The 22,328-nt window shown below is 42.1% G+C and overlaps 1 protein-coding gene and 1 long non-coding RNA gene across 2 annotated transcripts; both read right to left on the bottom strand.

Moving 5' to 3' along the window:
- Window positions 1–382: 382 nt before the first annotated feature.
- Window positions 383–16,896, bottom strand: LOC133983403 (IgGFc-binding protein). The gene is made up of 21 exons (XM_062422473.1): window positions 16,764–16,896; window positions 11,625–12,863; window positions 11,107–11,453; window positions 10,396–10,975; window positions 9,711–10,309; window positions 9,024–9,591; window positions 8,571–8,836; window positions 8,116–8,457; window positions 7,411–7,984; window positions 7,078–7,277; window positions 6,600–6,741; window positions 6,179–6,507; window positions 5,512–6,091; window positions 4,814–5,412; window positions 3,891–4,458; window positions 3,185–3,783; window positions 2,530–3,097; window positions 2,238–2,437; window positions 1,657–2,031; window positions 1,240–1,526; window positions 383–392 (listed from the first exon to the last, which is right to left on the bottom strand). Exons 1-21 carry the CDS (start codon window positions 16,894–16,896, stop codon window positions 383–385), a joined length of 9,105 nt encoding a protein of 3,034 aa, XP_062278457.1.
- A 233-nt stretch (window positions 16,897–17,129) lies between these two features.
- Window positions 17,130–22,106, bottom strand: LOC133983489 (uncharacterized). The gene is made up of 4 exons (XR_009925374.1): window positions 21,988–22,106; window positions 21,320–21,872; window positions 20,723–21,208; window positions 17,130–17,357 (listed from the first exon to the last, which is right to left on the bottom strand). It is a non-coding gene; the product is annotated as an uncharacterized LOC133983489 (long non-coding RNA).
- Window positions 22,107–22,328: the final 222 nt, after the last annotated feature.

Raw genomic sequence — 22,328 nt, 5'->3', positions numbered from 1 at the left:
CCTCATTCTCAGCTGAGTTTTGTGGACGGGAGATGATATAATTTCCTGCCCCACTAGATGGAGATGTTGGTCAAGAATGAGCTAGATTTTTTTTTTTTTACAACTCCAAAGTGAACAATAGAGGAACAGACCACTAGTTAACCAAAACCATTTCAAGAATGAAGAGGAAGCACAGAGATGTATGAAAAAGATGAATGGCTGTAAACAAGCAACTGCAGCTGAATGACTCCCCATCCGTCTTCATTCTGCAAGGGGGTTAAAAAGCATGCATGTAAGTGGCATTGTCTCATTTGCAAGGAGAAGAAATTTCAGTGTTTTGACCAGAAACCATTGAAATTTTCTACCTGTACAGATGTTTTATATCATCACAGAGGCAGCATCTCTACAGGCCACTGAAATGAAAAAAGAAAAAAATTGCAGTTAAAGGGCACTGGAGCAACGCAAAGGCTCTCTCGGGCAAAACAGAGATTACAAGCAACACTTCTGAGCATTTCATCTTTAAAGTATATGTAAACACTCTGGAGCAGCACTGATATTTAGTGGTATTTGTTGTGTTGTCTAGAGTGATAAGAAAGCACCTGCAAAAAGACAACTAGATTACACGAAGAGAGGAAGGGGACTGCACAAAACTCAATTCTCTCAGGTACTGACTTAAGGCTAGAGCACAGAACTGAAGATGAGGGCTCAAATTAATATTGCACCCAGATGAGTCTTAAGTGTCCTTGGATGACAAGCAGTGATTGGATTGCAAGCTTGGTAGCTTTTGATGGCCATGCCTGTCAGCCTCACCTGCTTTTTAATCAGTAATTACCATAGGGGATTCTCTGGCATTTCTTAATTAATTTGGACCAAATGCAATTAAAAACCACACTCTCATTCCTTTAAAAGGGCTCTGTGGAGTCCTTGTTTAGTTCTTGCTGTTAAGAGAATAAGCGGTTGAATGGTCATAGCATTGTCCCATCTCTCGCTGATCTGTACTTGATTATTACAGTGGTCAAATTAAGTTTGCAGTTTGCATAATAAAGGGCAAGATAGAGTGCAAGATTAAAACTTCTACCCTAAGTAGAATTGAAGGTTAAAAGCATAGATGAGGAGGCAAAGTTGTTAACATCGGGAGCTGGAGTGCAGTGTGATGAGAGTATGTATATTCCACAGTGATGAAGAGGACTGTAATTATCATGGCACTAAATGTAGCAACGCTTTTCTTCCCATTACATTTTTACAGTTTTAAATACTCACCATTTAGAAAAGTCCCCAGCGCTCCAGGAGCCAACAACCACAGACACCTCAGTGGTAATTTTTCCATCTGCTGTCTTCCAATCATCTTTAGAGTTGTCATTGAAGTTACCACAGGCACCACATATTTTACCGGCTAGGCTGTGGTGAATAATGACGGAGACCTCCTTTGTGATAGAGTAGGTGACCCGCACAGCAGATGCCCTTTCAATGATTACAGTTTCCCCTGATTTTTGGACAGATACTTCACTTGTCACTTTGCTGGGAATAGACACTTTCCTGCCATTTATCTGGGTAACACCAAGAAGGGGAAAGAAGAGGAAAAACAAATCAAAAATAAAAGCAATGACATAGACAACTAAAAAAAGTTGCTAATTAATTTAATCACCAAAACGTTCATGTTTTTTAAATACTTCTCACCCAGGTCACTTGCTGGCTGTTCACAGTGACGGTGGTGTCCTTGAAGAACACATACACAGTGTCAACAGAGGGAAATTGACTGCAGCGCCTGACGTCCACAACTACACGGAACCACAGCTTAGAGGTCTCATCACACAGAGATGCCGCTTCAAATGCCCCGAGAGCTGTTATTGCTCCAGACATGCCATCAAAAGAGGTGAGGTGGGCAGCTTTGTTGATCTTGCAGCTGCCCTGTTTGAGGTGGCAGGCTCTGACTCCCTCTCTTATACTGCAAACCTCCCCACTAACACAGGACAGCTTTTCACACTTCACCAGCCCAGAGGCCTGGCATACGCACTTGGATGTACAGTCTTTGTCCACAACTGTCTCATCCACCTGGAAACATACATTGTATTCTAAAATTATTTAACTTGCAAGCATGAGAACAGAATGTGCTATGTCTGTATTGTGTGTAAATGCAATGAATAGAATTGAAAGTATTATCATTTTTTATGCTGATATTTTTGATATTTTTGATATTTTGTTATGACTACCATTCAGTTGTAGCACAGTTACAAAATAAAAAAAACATTCAGTTTTACCGTCAGATATCTGCCTTTGTGCACACAACCACAGCTTTCCAAGCGAACACATTGGATGCCATCAAAAACAAAGCCATCATCACATTGGCACCCTTCAAAACAGCTTTTAGAACAGGAATATGGGCTAATAAAGCCAGCACAAGTCCCAACACAGGTGTCTGCACACATCTCAAAGTGACTGTGCTGAGGGCAGGAAGCAGCTACAAGAGAGGAAGACTTTTGTGAGACTTTGTATGAACATACCAATAAAATGTGGATGTATATCACAAACATACTATTTTGTGTAACTTACGGCAGAAGGACTTGCTCCTCCAGGGCTGAATTAGAACTCCTGCACTCTGGCAGGCCAAAGCATAGGCCTGAACGCTGTTACACAGAGTATCTTTGTTGCCATCCGTAGCGCAAACATCAAACACACAATTGGACACATATGCTGCTGGGTCTATAATACTATGGCAGGCTTTGAATGGCCCATTAGGTAAACTCAGGATGCCACAGGAATCTGGTTTTCCATACAAGGTGGCCTTGGCCTTGTCACATACTGGACACTGACCTCCACAGCCACCACACACATGCCCTGGCAGGTCTACCACCCACGCCTTCCCAAAGTCATCGATGTTCTGTGTTCGTTTGCCACTAGGAAGTATGAAGTCATCACCAGTTTTTTTGTTGTAGTTGCCGCAAAGACCACACATCTTGCCCTGGTATGTTGATGGAACAATCACCTCAACATAGTAGACAGTGTCATAGAGGACTGTCAGCCCAAAGTCTGTCCGAACAATTATGTTGTGACCTTCCTGAGTGACTCTGAGATGGTCATTATGCAGGGAGAGAGGAAGGTTCAGAAGTTCATCATTCACCTGGATGGAGGAAGAAGGAGAATAGAATCAGTTTTTGTGAGGAAATGCAAACACAAAGGTATTTTGATTAAAAACAGCTGAACTCACAAGGACTTTCCAAGGCACTCGCTGCTGGATGTGAATGGTATAACCGTAGATTGTCAGTGCAACCGATTTGGTAACAGCCACTTTCCCATTTCCATATTTTTCATTCCCCTGTGTTACAGTGAATGGTGTCAGCTGGCCTTTGTTGTCATCACAAACCTTGGCCAACACATAGATACAAGTACCCTGGAAATCAAACCTCCGTCCATCAAAGGAGATGTAATGGGGGTCACCAGAGGCTACACACTTGGCTTGCCCCTCAGGGTGGCAGCCTTTCACTCCGTTTAAGAGCTTACAGGTCTCCCCTGGACGGCACTTGGTCTTTTTGCAGGACACAGCACCGTTCTCTCCACAAACACATTGGTCCAAACACTTGGTTTCTGGGTAGAAGACGTCTCCTTTCCTGTAGTATTGACCATCGTAGGAGCAGCCACAGTCTCTCACAGGCACGCAGGTATCACCACTCAGTAGGTAGCCTTCATCACACTCGCAGGCTTCAGCGCAGGGCCTGTGGCACGTGGTAAGGGGGATTAAGCCGGCACAGGTGGCTGGGCAACCCGTGGCACACAGGGTATAATGGCTGTTATCTGGACACTCCATTGCTGTGGGACAAAACAAGAGGAGGGGGAGAGGGACGAGATTAAAAATAGAGGATTTCAAGATCAAAACTAAAATTAGATTAAAAATGAAAGCACATATACAAACTCACGACAGAAGGTATTTGTTCTCCAGGAGTGGATGGTGATTCCCTGGCTTTGACAGGCAGAGATGTAGACTCCCACAGCATCACAAACTGATTTGTGGTGACCATGATAATTACAGGCATCGTACACACAATCTTCAAGGTAAGGTGCAGGATCCACATGGCTGTGGCAATCTCTGAAAGGCCCTGCCTTGTCAGCAATAATACCACAGTACTTTTGGGCCTCGTACACTTTCTTCTGGGAGTTTGAACAGGCCTGGCACCATGCCCCCTGGCAGACTGATGAACAGCCTGGTACAATGGCCACCTGCCAGCTCTCCCCCAGCTTGGCTCCATTGGGGGCAGTCTGACTGTTCCTCATGGTCAGGTCATCTTGGGCTTTTCCATTATAGTTGCCACACAGACCGCACACTGCACCTTGGTAGTTGCTGGGCAGAGTAACACTCACTCTGCTGTGCCAGTCAAATGTCACAGTGATACCAGCAAGTGTCTCCACTACAGCTGTCCGGCCACTGATAGACACCATCAGCTCATTATTGTAATTCAACGGCAGCGAAGCAAGTTGCCCATCGAGCTGAAGAACACAAAATGAGGGAGGGAGGAATATTTATAGGAGATTATGCATTTAATAATTCTGTGGTCCTTGCTAATCCGTTCTAATGTGCAGTCAAATCTTAGTTTAATTAAGTCTGATTGGATCAAAATTTTAATATGGAATTAAATATATATGCAGGAGAGCATGAGGTATGTCAGAATTAGTACAATGACAGAAGGCATTATCTTCCATTATTTTGAATGAGGCTCAGTATCTATCCTGTTTTTATTTTTCAATACTGCTATTACATGCTGTGTCCTATTTCTTTTCTCTCCAAAAGTCTGTCACTTATCTAATCACACCTATGCTTCTTGTTATCCATATTTATACTTACCAGGACTCTGCGGGGATATTCTTTGGAGATCATGATGGTGATGCCATATATGGAGAATTTGACTGTCTTTGTGTAGGATACTGCCTTGCTTCCCCGGTGGTCATTGTGCACAGTCACCTTGAAAGGCACTAGCCCTGCCTGCTCTGAGCACAGTCCAACCAGCTGATAAACACATGTACCCTGGAAGTCAAACTTGCGCCCATCAAAAGTCCGGTAATGTGGGTCACCTGAGGCTGTGCACTTGGCATAACTTATGGGTCGGCAGGCACGCTCTCCATCCACTACAGTGCACCTCTCTTTGGCAGAGCAGGAAGCCTGACGGCATATCACCATGCCAAGGGTTGTATCACATTCACAGAGGCGACTACAAGCCTCATCAGCCCAGAAGTGCTGGCCTGGTTTGTAGTAGCGGCCCTGATGGGAGCAACCGCATGTTTTAGAAGGCACACAGACACCTGCGCTGAGGACATAACCCTTATCACACACACAGGTCTCCACACAGGCACCGATGCAGGCTTGCTTACGATCAGGAAACGGGCAGGATGGCTGGCATGGGCTTGCACAGTCTTCATAGTGGCTGTGACGCGGACAGTTCATTGCTGGGTAAAAATATAATTCACAGACATTTATCAAAAAATAAAAACTTTTATTGAAATCTTTGTTCAAAATGAACAAATAAGCTTGTCATCAATACTCACGGCAGCCAAACTTTTGTCTCCAGTCCTTGATCATTACCCCTTTATCCCGACACTGCTTATTGTAGGAGGCCAACGCCTGGCACAGCATCTTCTTGTCTCCCTTATTCAAACACATGTCATACACACAGCTGTTCATAAAGGCCTCAGGGGACAATTTTCCATAACATCCCTTGAACACACTATTGGCATTGGCTGTGAGGGCCCCGCAGAGGGCCTGAGTCTGATAGAGCTTGCGGTCATTATTGTTACAGGTAGGACAGTTTTTCACACATGTGTCCCAGCAAGGATGGTCTTTGTCCTGGTCAGGCGTCTGCCAGCTCTTGCCCCACTCTATCACTGAGGAGACGGTTTTGCCTTCTGGATTACGGAGCTCATCACCTTTGTTACCATTAAAGTTTCCACACAGACCACAGACACTGCCATAGTAGCTGCTGGGCAACTTGATGATTAGTTCCGTGTTCCAGTCATAGGAAACAATTAGGCCAAAATCTGTCTTCACCACTGCAGAGGAACCAGATTGATACACTGACACCTTACCATCATCCAGCTGTACAGGTAGATTTAGCAGTTCCCCATTCACCTGAAAGACAAAAATCAGTTCATAGACTGTATGTACATACTAAATTATTATGGGTCAAACATATCAGTAAACAAACTTAAATCTTACCGTGACTCGACCAACTTGGCTCCTGTGGACAGTGATTGTGAACCCATAAACAGACACATCTGCCTCCCTCACATAGGAAACAGCGGTGTTTCCCCGATTATCATTCCTCTCAGTAATTGAGAATGGAACTAGACCGTCCAGGTTCCCACAAGTCTTTGAGATTATGTATTTACAAGTGCCCTGGAAGTCATAGTTGTACCCATCAAATGTGTGATAGTGGGGGTCCCCCCAGCCCCAACAGGTGCCTGTGTATTCAGGGATGCACACAGCGTCACCCTTCTCAACACGGCACTTCTCCTTGACTCGACATTTGGCATCTTTGCAGGGATCTACAGAGGATAAACAAAAATGTATTTACTCAGTTAATAAATTAAGAATACTTGAAATGAATGACCACAAATATGTATCATTTGTGTCTTGCCTGTGTTGTAGCAAGCCCTGATTCCTTTCTTGACCATGCACTTGGTGTTTTTGGGGCAGGAATGCTTTTCACAGACAAGGCCTGTTGCTGCATTACAGGTACATTTTGTGTTACAGCCTTCGTCATACACCACTTCACCAGCCTGGGGACACAGACACAATCATTATGCAAGGAAAAATAATAACCAGTAGTAATAATAGGTTAAAGAGGGTTTCAGGTAATTTCATGGTTATTCCACATTATATGAAAATACAAATTTAGATTATCTGCTAAATATGATCTCAAGAGAAATTCTCAGTGCACATATCAAATATCAAACTAGCTAATGTCCACCACTGTGGCGAAAGGAATGCTGTTATGGGTGTCTGCCATTCCACTATTAGCATTAAAACAAATGCCACAATTTAAATTGTTCAAAAATGTCTCTCTCCTCCCATAATATACATTTTTTTGTAAAGACAGAGGTGTTGAGCTGTACCTTGTAAGTTTTTCCATTATCATAGCAGCCACACTGAGTGTCCTTCACACATGTCTGCCCATTGAATAAGTAGCCATCATCACATTCACAGCCCTCCATGCAGGTGGTGGAGCATTGGACTATCTCTGTGAGGCCTTCGCAGGATGAGGAGCAGACATCTGCACATGCCTCATAGTGACTATTGGCTGAGCATTTCATGGCTGAAATAAATTGTCACAAGACAAGGAAAAGACATAACAAACTGTGATTATTTGTAATATGCAATATTGATATGAAAGACATGAAGAAGAGGTTGACTCAGAAGAAAAAAGGGAATTTCTCTTTGTAACTTACGACAGAATGAAGGTGTCCTCCAGTTTTTGACACTTGCTCCTGCCATGTGACAGTTAAAGGTATAGGCTGCTATGCTGTCACACAGCACCTTATCATCACCGTTGGAAGCGCACACATCAAATATACAGTCTTTAAAATATGGCTCTGGGTCCAGTTTACTACGACAGTCTGCGAAAGGACCTTTGGGTTCTTTAACAATACCGCAATAAGTGGACTTTGAAAACACAGCCTTCTGAGCCGGGCTACAGTTGGGACAATTATTCCCTTGACAGCCATTTTCACAAACCACATTAGGGATGGTGACCTTCCACGACTTTCCAAACACATTCACATTATTGGTCAGCTTATGATTGGGTAACTGGAAGTCATCTTTTGGGTTACTGTTGAAGTTGCCACACAGACCGCAGACCTTACCACGGTAATTACCAGGCACTGTTACTGTAACATGGTAGACCAGGTCATAAGTGACACACAGTCCGAAATTTGTCTTAATAACATAATGGGTGCCTTCCCGAGAGACCTCCACTGCTCCATCATTAAGATTCAGGGGAATGTTATTATACACTCCATTTACCTAAAAGAAAAGCACAGATCTTATTAAAAGAAAGTAACTACTTTTAGGCTAAACATACATCTGATCAGTGGCAACTCTGCCACTGTGGGATACAAACAACCATTTATTCCAAATATGGAACATTTGCTCACCAGGACTCCAAACATGTTGTTTCTCATGATTAGAGTTAAGCCATAGACCTCCACAGCAACCAGCTTGGTGACAGAAACTATTTTGTTGTTCATTATCCTATTCCACTTAACATTCTCCACGTTAACAGAGAAGGCCACCAGGTGTGTGCCCTCCAGCCCACAGCTCTTGGAGAGTGTGTAGGTGCAGGTGCCTTGGAAATCAAATAATTTCCCGTCGAAAGATTTGTAATGTGGGTCACCAGAGGCACGGCAAACACCCTTACCAACTGGATGACATTTTTGGACGCCATTCTCCACTTTACACTTTTCATTAGCACCACACTTAAACTTCTTACAGTCAACCTGAGTAAAATAGTTTGGAAACAAGAAAAATCCATCAAATGAATTTCCATACAGTGAGTTCACATTGACCATGTGTCACATTATTATTATTTTTCTACTTTAGTATCCATTACCACTCCATCCTGTGTGCACTTGCACTCCTCTTGACACTGCCCACTGGGATAAAACACTTGGCCAATTTGGTAGTAGCGGTCTTTATAGAGGCAACCACACTTTGCGAAGGGAACACAGTGATCTCCACTGAGGATGTACCCCTCATCACAGGAACAGCCCTCCTTACAGAGACCTTCGCAACCTTTAGGAGGGGCCAGACTCTGACAAGTGGCAGGACATGCAATTGCACAAACTTCATAGTGGCTGTGGACTTGACATTTCACCGCTGTTGACAAGAGACATTAAAGACAATGTGAATTTTTTGTTGTAAATTTAAATCACAATGGAATAACTGAAGAAAAGTTAAAAAAACAAAAGAAAACAAAAACTTTACGTTTACTTTCTACACTGTTACAATACATAATGTTTTTTTGCCTTTTATGTAATTAAAACAATAATTATTTATTTCTCACCACAGAACTGACTGGTTCTCCAGCTATGCACCATGGCCCCTGCAGCCTGGCAGGCAGTTGTGTATGATGTAATAGCCTGACACAGCACATCCCTCCTGCCCTTATACAGGCATACATCATAAACACAGTCGTCAAAGTAGCCAGCTGGGTTCACCTTAGCATGGCAGTCACGGAACGGCCCTTTGGGATCACTGATCAAACCACAGAAATCTCCTTTTTGATATTTAACTTTCTGTGTGATGTCACAATCAGGACACACCCCTTTACAGCCTCCAACACAGCCCGGGATCTCAGCCACTCGCCAGCTGGAGCCGAAATCTGCTGGTGCAACAGGTTTGCCACCATTCTTAGGAATCAGGTCGTCCTGGTGTTTGCCATTGTAGTTGCCACAGAGGCCACAAACAGCTCCCATGTAGTTGCTTGGCAGTGTTACAAACACAGAGCTTCTCCAGTCAAAGGATACTTTGAGGCCAAAGTCTGTGGTGATCACAGCGTACCAGCCACTCTTATACACAGACACCTTTCCTCCATCGAGGGTGACAGGCAGGTTGACCAGCTCATTATTCAGCTAGAGGTGAACACAGTTGTGAATTTATATACTGAAATTGATTATTTAAAAGAGCATACAGTAGACTATGACCAAATGATTCACAGGAAAGATTACTCTATTCATCATCCGGGTCTTACCATAATCAGGCCCTTGTGTGTCTTAGTGATGACAATACTGTGGGAGAACACCTTGACCTCCACTAACTTGGTGTAGGAAACAACTTTGCTGCCCCGGTGATCATTCTGCACCAACACCTCAAAGGGCACTAACTCTGGGTTCTTGGAGCAAAGTGCAGCCAGTTGGTACACACATGTGCCCATGAAGTCAAACCTCTTCTTGTCAAAGGTCACATAATGGGGGTCACCTGTGGCCTGGCAGGTGCTGTAGGAGATTGCTTGGCACTTTCTAATGCCCTCAACCACTTTGCACTGCTGCCCTTTCCCACAGCCTTTATCCTGGCATTGCACATGTCCGCTTCCAGCAGTACATTTACACGATCGCTTACAGCTGTGGTCAGCCCAGAATGACTCTCCTGCAGGAATGTATCGACCCTCATAGGTACAGCCACACTGAGCGGCAGACACACACTGACTTCCACTCCAAACAAAGCCTTGATTACAGGTGCAGGTTTCCACACAAGGGCACTTGCATTTGGAAGGAGCATTAGGGTCAGCACAAGTGGCTGGGCAGGCACTGCCACAGAGCTCATAGTGGCTGTTGGCAGGACATTTAGCAGCTTTAGGGAGAAGAAAGAGAATAGAGTCAAAAAAGAAAAAAAACATGTATGTTCATTTAGTGATCAATTTTGCTAACATTACTTACGACATTTTGCCATCCCCCGCCAAACTTGAATCTGGATCCCAGCATCCTGGCAGGCTTGAGCGTAAGCTTCCAATGCTCTGCAGAGGAAATGTCGAAGGCCGCCTCCCATGCATACATCGTATTTACAGTTCTGCACGTATGCTTGTGGGTCTATGGTAGCATGGCATTTGCTGAATGGCCCATTAATTACAAGTGAGATGAGCCCACAAAATAAGTCACCTTCCCACATCTTCATCAGGCTGTGTTCACAGCGCTCACACCCACCCACACAGTCATCTCTACACAAAGCATCTTTCACCAGCCCTGGCACCTTCCAGCTTTTTCCAAAGGCCACAACCCCAGCTGCTTGGCTGCCTGACGGTGTGGTGAAATCGTCATTGGGATTGCCATTGAAGTTTCCACAGAGACCACAAGTCTTTTGAGCATAGCTGCTGGACAAAGTGACCACAAGATAGTGTTCCCAGTCGTATTTGACAGTCAAACCAAAATCAGCCTTAATAACCACAGAGCGGCCGCTCTGATATATAATCAGTTTATTGTTCTTCGAAGCTATTGGCAAACCCCACAGACTGTTGTCAATCTAAGAAGAAAATAAGGAATGACAGTTACATAGATATTACAGAATCAAATCAATCAACAATGAAATCACAATGTTAAAATGGATGTTTGAAAGAATAACCATCTTTCACCAACAGAAAAAAGAAGTCTTACCCTTACACGACCTGTCTCAGAACGAACTACAGTGATAGTGATGTCATACACCTTCACTGTGACCAAGGCAACATATGATACCCTGAGGCTTCCTCTGTTCTCATTTTGGGCGAGCACCTCAAAGGCTGGGAGTTGATCATCCTTTGCACAGTTTTTAGCAATGACGTAGGTGCAGGTACCCATAAAGTTATATTTTCGCCCATCAAAGGTATGGTAGTGGGGGTCTCCCATGGCCCAGCAGATGCCAGTTTCGGGTTTCACTGGCTTTGGTACACAAGTGGGATGGTTACCCTTCATTTCACACACCTCATTGGCACGGCAGGTGATACTACTGCAGGATCCACCCTCTGAAAAACCAGAATTACAGCACAGTTAATTCCCACATGTCATGTCATTTACATTTTTGTATCGGTAATATTTAATTTAGTCAATATATTATTAACAGATCTGGATTGGAGCTGATTTTTTTTTTTTGGGGGGGGGGGTGATAAATTATTGAAATACTACTTATACCATACCTGGCTGTAGACATTGTCCTGGGGCACCATAGCCATTCATATAGCTAATTCCTATACTGTAGAGAGCAAAGCCAGAGCCAGAGCTGGAAACAGTTTTTCTAGTGTTGCCAGAGGTTTGTTTGTAGGACATCATCGCCCAAGAGAAATCTGTCCCTGTAACTGTTTTCCACTGGACACCACGGGGCAACTTGGCTCCATCAATACGCAACTCTGCTGTCACACTGGTCTTTGCCACAATCAGGGCTTGGTTTGTGAAGCCACCCAGAGCCTCCATGGAGTAAGAGGAGCAGAAGCGGTCAGTGGGCAGAATGGTCATCAAGAAAGGGTCATAGATTGCGCGCCACATTTTGACACCATTGAAGAGCATGAGGACCTGGATACCGTGATTAGCTTGAATAGACATTGTATTAGGGTTGCGGGATTTGATCTCAGTGATCTGACCCCTGATCAACTTCAAGATGTCTTTACGGTTGCCATACTGGACAGTGACCTGGGTGGGCTGGGAAGCCTGGAGATAGACACTGTCAAATTTGCTCTGATAGCTCAAGGGAGGCACAATAAAGTTGGTTCCCCATTTGCTTACTGGTAGTAGCTGCTCATAAACATGGTTACATTTAGAGAAGTGCCAGGTGCAAGTGTGACCTGTGAAAACAGCAACAGGGTGCTGGGAGTCAACTCTGGTGCCGGATAGTTCATAATGGCTCTGTAGCTGAACGCTCTCATAGGGTTGAAGCTCTATTACAAGTGGGCTTTTCTTGTCATAGACACGACCCTGGAACTTGATTGGGCCTCGTAGGGAAACCTCAATTATGTTCTTCTCTTTTCCATTTGTTACAGCGAACTCTTTAAAGGAACCATAGGGGGATCCAGAAGGTGTAAAGATGTAATATTCTTTCCCCCATTCAGTGATAGGATACACCACAGAGGTGTCTGCTGTATACAGCTTGTAGTTGAAGGAGGTTACAGTCACATCTGCTGAAGCATCAATGCAAACTGTGTTGGGAGATTTCTTACTGCCATACATCTCAACAGTAGTGGGGAGACTTATGGTGACCGTTTCTCCAACCTTAACAGTTGTCTCTTTCTTGAAGTTTAAGGGAGGCACTCTCACTGTCACTTTAGCATTGGCCTGAATAGCACTGATGTACAGCTGGAAGCGAGGAGTATCATAGTGTGCAGCATAATTCTGCATGAATGAAAGGGCAAACTCCCTCCCTGCCCATCCAGCGCTAGATTGACCTGACAGATGGGAAGAGCAAGGAAACAGACAGAGAAACACATGTCAAAAGAAAACTATCTTTTCAAGCTACCTAAAATTAAGTAGTCAGGTATAAAACACAACTTCAAATACTTTTAATAAGAAAATACTATACGTCAAGAAAGCATTAGGAAATAAATGAGACTTGTTGTGCCAAAGGATTCACAGCCTGGCAATACAAAACTTGACTTGAGACGTCTTGGATCACATACACAGTACAAAGAAACAATATGACACCAAAGAGAAACTGACAGAAAAATACCTTCATTTCAAAGTTAAAAAGCAGGGATGAGTGCTAGTCTATAATGGATGGATTGCTTTTTTCCTTGATAACCATTGTGAGAGATTTAGACTGAAGAATAGTCACTTGACTGCTTCTCAGCAGCCCTCAATAAGTCACTTGCACAGACAATATAATTGTGTAATGGAAATATTATCAATGTCCCTGCCTTTGCTGTGGAAAGAACATTTTTCTGGGCTCAGTCAGGGCCTGGGGGATTTAGATTACATTCCTGTTTCACCCATTCAGTATAATAGTTCCAACTCAATTGCAGTTGAAGGTAAATGCTATTCTCAACAAAAGCAATTTTCAATTTAGATGGCTATCCTTTATGTGCTGCACCCTCAAATTCTTCATCTGTTTAACATTCTGCTTCATCCACTAGAGCACCTGGTATGGCTGCACAACAATGCTGTCATCTGATGAGGTTGACAATCTGGATAAATTGCTTCAAATTGAGCAATCACTTGGCTACATGTCCTGCTGAGGCATGGTTTAAGGAATACTGCTGTGATTGATTAATTGAGCTTAGTCACATTTAGTCAGGTTTAATAGTTGTTAATGATCGGCATGATTTTTCGATAGACATTAATGAAATGAAAGATTATACTGATTTTCACACAACCAACAAAGCCCACATACTGTGTTTGTTCAATACAATACTACTTAAAACACATGAACACATCAAACTGAACTGAAAATGCATAAAATTCAAATGGGTCCTGAAAAAAGAATTATTATTTTTTTAAATCACAAAATATACTTACAGCTGAGTAAAGCCCCCAAAGCACAAAGCAACAACAGGGTTCCCATGGCTGAAATACAGACATTCTAAATTAAATACAGAACTGTCCGATGAATGAGATTATGTATTAGGTAGGGCAAACAGCCAGTTGAATTGATACCAGAAAGAAGAGTGCTTACCTACTGAGAGGCGTATGATCAATTTTTACAGTTCCATTCTTATATATACTAATACGAAACAAGAACACAACCAATCAGAAACTGTGAAGCCCAACAGGTAAGACTTTGAAAAACAATACCCTTCCTCTAAAACAAATTAAGGTAGAACTTGGCGGTGACCTGTAAGTCTTGCTGTATATTGACATAAGTGTGAGGTCCAATACCAACTTTACATGCATGATGAAACATTCGTCTTTTGTAACACGCCCAGTACATCCTGACATTCATTTCCAGCCATTTACCAAGCCCTTTTTAACAATTCATAGTAGGGTATAATATCAACATTTGTAAGGATTGGGATGCTACCTGCTGTTTGTATTTTAGAGAAAACAATGATTTCATTATACCTGAGAACTTTTGTTTAAAGAAATATTAGTATCCTTCCTTGACATTTCATAGATGTCAAAGAAGGAAAAAATACTGGAAATGTGGATAGTATTAAGTATTTGTGTCGTTTTAAGTTTATTATTTATTTATTTATTTAACATGACCCACGTTTAATGTGCTTTTAATTTGACTTCATCAACAGAAATTTTAGTGCCATTGAAAATATTAAACAGGAAGATATTGGTCATTTGCATATATATATTCGCCCATATTCAGCTGTATTGTATATTCTGGTGTAACCAAATAATATTATCCATTTTAGAGTGGGCAAGGCAAGAATGTGATAAGACCAAAATCACAACTTATCTTTAAAGTTAGAAGTCTGACCAGATCTCCAGCAGTCTAGTTTGATAATAGGGCTGGGTTTTGAGGAATATTACAAAGCATAATAACATTATAGAGTTTCAAAATGCAGGTTTTGAGGAATATAACAAAGTAAACTAACATTATAGTGTTTTTCAAAATGCTGGTTTTGAGGAATATAACAAATTATACTAACATTGTAGAGTTTCAAAATGCAGGTTTTGAGGAATATAACAAAGTAAACTAACATTATAGAGTTTTTCAAAATGCTGGTTTTGAGGAATATAACAAAGTATACTAACATTGTAGAGTTTCAAAATGCTGGTTTCTTCCATTAAACAAAACTTACATTTTCTTATATTTATCTGTACTTTGTTTTCTTGTTATTATAATAGGGTTTTCTTTTTTTTTCTTAATTGTTTTTTTAATCTATATTTTAATGTTTCCCATTTTTACTATTTAATCATCCTGATATTTTGTTTTTTATGTAAAGCACATTGAGTTTCCTGTGTATGAAATACGCTATATAAATAAAGCTGCCTTGCCTTGCCTTGCCTGACTTTTCCACTGATGAAAAAAAAAATGCTAATACTAAATATAATTACATAGTGTAATGGTTTTGATAAGGTGTGACATGGTACCTTCATTGATACTCTGCTTTACTTTCAAAATGGTCTTCTGCCACAAAATGGTTTGTCATGTGTGTTATTTATCAGTTAGGTATAACCTCAATGTCAAACTACTTACTGTGCATTGTCTGACTACCATGCACAAATCTCAATTCCTCCAGATACTTTAATTGTGTATTTCAAAACTACTTCATTCTCGTAAGCAGAGAGCTGTCAGTTGAAAGCTTACAAAATGGGTGGACATATCATGGATCTGATAATCAAACTTTGATTAAACCAACATTTTTGTAGGCAGTTGGGCTAAAGGGTGGTTTCTGTTGGTTTTGTGTGCCACCCAAGAATAACAGCAGATAGAGCAACAATCATTCATACGAGAGAAAGTAAATATACCTTGGCTCTCAAGAGTCTCAAGTTTGCATTAGATGTTTTATGTTTTATCATGATAAAAAAACTCAAATATTTAACTAGTGTACATCAAGTCAGACTTTAAAACTGGTCTAGCTATTGTACACACATAACCACACTGTGGATTTAAAAAAAGGTGTGCCCTCATTACTATTTTTTTTAAAGAACATGAGCAACACTGACCAAAGACGACCTCATTCAACAGAAGGAGTGTAAGTGCAAGAGTACATAACAATTGTGTAAATTGTTATTTAAAAAAAGGATGTCATTAATTAGTGTTTAAATGAGAGACCGTACACATTTTTAGAAATCTTTTTTGTATTTAATACACAATCTACCAAGACACATTATTCTGGGATTCAAATTGTCAGTTATCATCCAGTGAGGCCACTGCGAAAAGTTTATTACTGAATGAGTTTCTCGACATTGACACCAGTTAGTGAATGCACATATTGTTGTAGAGCGTTTAACTTAGCCTGGAAAGTCTGGGAGAACCCATGACTTGACTGATTTGTGTGTGTGGAGGTCATTATGGTTTTCACAGAGACCTTGACTGTTACCAAGGTAACAACAACTTCCATCTCCAACTCAGACTCTATTCCAGCATCTCTCCTCAAGATCACTGTGACCTCTGTCCTTGGTCACACCAGATGACATGTTGTGTCCATTCACTTGTGGGTGCAACAGTGGATATGTTGTTAAACAAAAACAATTTGAAAACAGAGACGAACAGAAATTTTCAAAACATGTTTCAGTTTGTGTTCATAAGAAGCCTAAATTGAATTGTACCTTCACTGTGCCTTCCTAGATGGCAACTAATGATCCCTGCAGAAGGACTTGAAACACAGTGACAAGCCTGGAAGTGTCCCCATCACAAGGTCCATGGTAAGAGATCAGGCTGAACCACTGCTCACTGGCCTTGTCACAGAGGGCCATCAGACTATAGGATAACTGGGGTTCTAAGCTCAGCTGCTGCCCACTGGGCGTAGAGATCTGCAGGCTGCCTTTGAGCTCACAAACATCAGGTCTGTCATGACCTGGAACCATTCCTCAGAGCACACTGCTGCCAAGGGCTGCAGGCTGCCTTCTCACACATTACCCCACCCAAAGGATGGCTCCAAACTCTGGGTGCAATCCTCACTGTACAGTTGCTCATCCATCTTAGAAGAGGAGAAAAAGAATGAACATAATTTCTGAAGCTTATTTATTTATTTTATAACACTCCATGTGAGCTTTGATTAAAGATAATACCATACTCTCTTGAAAATGTGCGTAACTTTCACTGCCTATATTAAGCTTTCATATTTACCTTGATATATTATCATGAAGAAAACACCCACACTGACTGTAAGGTACACAGTCAGCCCCATCATAAACATTTCTGTTCAGGCACTGGCAGCTGTTTGAACAGCCAGGAGCTGGAAAACCAGGCTGCAGCAGGGCAGGGCATTAGTTGGAACCAGAGTGAACACACTCACTTGGGCTGCTGCGGTCAGGACAATGGAGAGCTGGTGGTGACCCCCCCCCCCAAAAAAAGCTAATTAAAGTGGATCATCTACGCCTCATTTAAACACATCAAAATGATTGACTTAAGGCAGGGATGTTCTTTCTCCATCATCCTACACTTATTCTTTTAGCCTGGATGCTGCATATGCTTCCAGTGCTAGACATGCAGCCTATATGCCCTGCCCCAGCGCAAACTAATCTAATGCCCAGATCTCTGTAAATAATGGGCTCCACTCCACTGTTCCAGCCAGGGCTGAATTCAGTTCTCCAGGCCAACAGGATATCACAGGCCATTATGGCCTCTGAGGGCAAGCTGACCTGATCACACTTTCTTCCACAACGTTCAGTACAATGCTGTCCAGGGGCAGCTGCTTCCCAGCTGTGCAAGAACTCTGCAGTGCTTTTGGCAAGACGACCATTTCTCAGAAATCCCCACAGAGGCCTGAAGCTGTGGTGTCATATGTCTGCGGTACAGTTAACCTGAGGTGCAGTGTGCAGGTCAGCTCAAGTTTATTTTAAGATACAGTGGTGAAAATCATCCTGTTGCCATCTTGGTATGAATTAATTTGACCATAGTTCAAGGGCACAGTGTTTTTCTGCATTTATCGGAAAGGACAGACCAGTTGAAGGTTAGTTTAATGAAATCTTTAAAGCCTTAACACAAATATTTCCATATTTCCATACCTATGGAGTCTTTGGGTCAATGGACACTTACATTGAAAGGAACAGAAATATCAGTCTGCTGATTGTGAAAATAGTGTAATTTATATCCTTCTCAAAGCTATGTAGCTGGAGTATAGTTATGCATGGCTTTAGATGAGAGGTCTGAAGCTAAATAGGTGCAAGCTCCATGATGAGGCAGAACTAAGACATCAAAAGTGATGTAGCCAAATCCAGCAAACATTTACTGCAGAGGCTTACACTGGGCAAGGCCATCCTTGACTGAGCAGCTCTTCATTGGGCTGCATGGTGAAGGATTGCAGGTCACTTCTCTTTTAAAGTTAAATCTCTGGCAGTTATTCCCAGAGTAGAAGATGCCAGCAGGATGATATTGTTCATTAACAGCTTTCAGTGTTAATACCACTACCAATGGAAATCAGCCCTTGGCTGCAATTGGGTGCATCTACGTTTTTATTTCTTTGAAAATGTTCATTGATGTACATTGTCCCTGTTGAGAAATAAATGTGCTTAATCCTGAACAAACAGACTTCAGTCTATCTTCATAGTGTAAATGACGAATGTGACAATCAAATAAGTTATAGGACATTCTTTTGTTGTAGCTTCCCATTTATAGGAAAATGGTATTACTGCAGGATGAAATCAGATATAAATTAAACCTCTCATAGGTCAGTCATCCACACAATTCTTGTAACTTAGCTGCATACGTCATAACTTAATTTACTCTTGGTGTGTGTGCGTGGGGCAAAGTTTGTATAATTGCAGTCATGCATACAAAATTCATAAACCTCAAAGTCAACAGGAGAGTTATCAAGTATTTGCTAGTGGTACAGTCCGGAACCCTCCCACCCACACCGCTGTGGATGAACACAACCCTCTGGACTCCTGATGAAACCAGGGTTACAGAAGCATCTCACAACACACATTTTACTGCAGATGGCAGAGTTAAATTCACAGGAGGACAGGCTGAGCCACAAGGCTTGTCATGGCTGTTTGGTGGACAGCTGACAGCTGAAATTATTCATTTCATTTCATTCACTTTAAAACTTTGTTTTAAAACATCATTTGCAGTCCTCAACATGACTACTTACCAACTGTAATTGCACTGTGGTAATCATCACTGGTTTCTTCACAAACCATGTTATAGGAATTTATGGCGTAGTCTCCATTATGCAAGAGCTCGGTTATACAACTCTCATAGAAAGAGAGTGGGCCAACTTAGCATGACAGTGGGCATATGGACCATTCAGATCTGTGAGCATTGCACACCTTCTCCTGTGATTTGATGCAACCTCAGAAACTGTCCGTGCAGCCAATGTCATGTCATCCACTTTCTGCTCACAATCAGTGACAGGAGCAAATGTCATTAAACTGACATTAACATACATGCATGCTGCCCTTTTGATTACTGAGCTTGATGAGGAACCCGTAAGCTTTTAGGTCGCACTCACACTAGGGCCAGTTGTTCCGTACCGTGCTGAAGCACGGATGTCCCCCCTCCCCTGTTCCCCACTGGCCTGCACTCACATTACTCAAACCCAAGCGTACTCAAGCACGGTTACCTCTGACACGTTGCGCAAAAACATATAGACAGTTTACTCTCATAAAACATGCACAGGTGTGTGTTCGCGTGCTGTGTGCCGGTAAAACACAACACACAGCAATTAACACAACGCACTATGATTAAAAAGTGCAAGCTTGTTCTTCTGAGTCATGCCTGTGTAGTATGCAGTACTAGATACTTGTATAAAAAAGACTTTATATAATGCAGATTTGTAAAATATTACTTTTATGAGGGTCACAGTCACAGACAATTAACTTAGCATTTCATAATTGTGGTAGCAGCGGTGCAGCAGATGTAATAAAGTCCACGCAGCATGCTGGATGCAAACTAATATTAAGCCTATAGCCTTTTCATTATAATGTCGATGGACATAAATTGAGTTATTTTTGCCTTAATAATGATACAATAATACACAACAAATGGTCGGATTGGGAATCCATATATGCATAATGTCTCCACGTTGCACTAAATGACCAGGGCTCAGCTAGTGTTGCCTTTTAAAAATCTCCGATTTCCCGGGATTCCCTTGACCATTGGCTTCTTTTCCAGGGATTTAAAATGTCTTATTTTCGGGAAAAATATTAATCCCTAGTGCGCATGCGTGACCAAGTGTACCGTGCCTAAGCACACCTCTTCCAACCGTACCGTTCCAGGGAAGTGTACGCAAGCATGGTACACTTGCACTCACACTAGCCAAATAATCCAGATTTTAGGGGGCAAACGTGCTTGGCACGGTACGATTGCCTAGTGTGAGTACGCCCTTATAGTCAACACCTGTGCAGCGGATGCTCATGTGTAAGCCATTCTTTTTTGAACACACTGAAAGGTGTTAGGCCACATGTTGACCCTTTGCTGGCGGCAAGCAGATAGGTGCAGGTGCCCTCAAAGTCATAATTGAGCCCATCAAAGGTGTGGTAGTGCTGGCCTACCCATGCCCAGCACAGACCCTAACAACTGTCACAGACAGGCACACCATTGTTTAGGCAACATTTCTCTGATTCATCACACTTCCCCTTTTGCTCTGCTTAGAGAAAAGTACAATTTTCGTTTTATCACCCTGAAAGGTAAGACATAAATACAACCAAATCTGTATCATCATCATCATTTTTAATTGTAAATGCTCACCATCTGAAACTATACAACTGCACAGTGGAGGACACAGATAAGAGTCAGCTCACAGGTGCAGTTAACAGTACAGTTTTGTAGAAGTTTGCTCTCAGAGGTCTGAAAATAGGAAACAAATGAAGCAAGTTAAAAAAGAAACAAAAATGTATGAGTATGCATTTAATGAGTTTACAGAATACTCAAATATTTATTTGAGTAAAATTTTTAATTAAAATGCTGCAAATGTTAATAGTCTAATTCAGATAAAAGACTACAAAAATTACACTCTTTTCTGATTAGATTGCACACAAAAGTGTTTAATTCTGTGACCTTAAACCTCCTCCCATCCTGTACGCAGGCACACGGCTCTGCTGGTACACAGACATGTACATAATAAAGTTGTTCAGTATCACAGTGGCAACTTTCCTCACAGTCTCGGGGCATTGCACTGCCTGGGTAATCGAAGGACACAGGTAGGAGCAAACATTTGCACACTGGCTGTTGTGACTGAAAAAAACAAACAACCCCCAAAAAAACAAACATACAGGACAGTCAATCAGTAGACACTTTTCTGCATCGAACTTAATGTAAACTAATGAACGAAGCTGTTGGACTTACCACACCCTGTGGTGGTCCTCCACAGGCCAACGTTCATTCCTGCTTCCTTGCATGCTGCCTCATAGGCCTGTAGTGCATCAAATAGGGCTCAGCTTTGTCCCTCTGAAATACAAAGGTTTTTCGAGCAGATTGAGTAGCATTTTTGTGGGAACACTAAATGGTGACAAGAGTACAATGGTCACCTCGTCTGGGTGATGAGGTCACAGTACATGTCTGACGTGAACTTGGGCAAAGGGGACTGGCAGATTTTGCAGGTGCGGTCGCATGTGTTGTTGCAGGATGATTTGGTATCAAACAACTTCCACGATGTCCCAAAGATGTCAGGATCAGAGGTTACAGTGCCACTGGGCAGTCATCTGAGTGATTATCATTGTAGTTCCCACAAAGGCCACAAGTTGTCTGCTGGTAAATGTCGGGGATTTTGACATGTATGTGGTTGTGTATGTCTAAAAGAATCTCAACTGAGTGGGGGGTCTTCGTGGTGCTCCGTCCATTGTTCTGATGTACACCAACATTGTTCTGTAGGAATGGGAGGTTCGTAAATTCCATTTACCTGGAAGAAATAATTAATTTTAAATGTAATAAAACATGTGCTGTGAAAAATTATTTCACACCGTATGCTAAGCAATGGATTATGCAGGGAGCTGTGAAATCACCACACAAAATACCTGAATTTTTCCAGGAAAATCCGTTGACATCTTAAAAATCAGTCTGTTGACTTGCAAGTAGATCTGCCTGCCCTCACTATGGTTGCCCTGTGCAGCAATCAAAACAGGCTCCACATGCAGTTTCTTGATAGAGCATGTCTGTACGAGGGTATAGTTACATGAACCATGGAATTCAAATGCCTGTCCATCAAACGTGGTGTACTGGGATCTGTCAACAGAGCAGCGTGCAACTTTAGCTTTTGGGTGGCAACCTTGAACACCTTTAATAAGCTTACATTCCTCATTCTCCCCACATGAGACATTATGACAAGTCATGTGTCCCACAGCATGACATAAACAGC

This window comes from Scomber scombrus, chromosome 7 (genome assembly GCF_963691925.1).
Source record: "Scomber scombrus chromosome 7, fScoSco1.1, whole genome shotgun sequence".
NCBI lineage: Eukaryota > Metazoa > Chordata > Actinopteri > Scombriformes > Scombridae > Scomber > Scomber scombrus.
The sequence above is the reverse complement of the archived record's forward strand: the minus strand, read 5'-3'. Positions and strand labels throughout refer to the sequence as shown.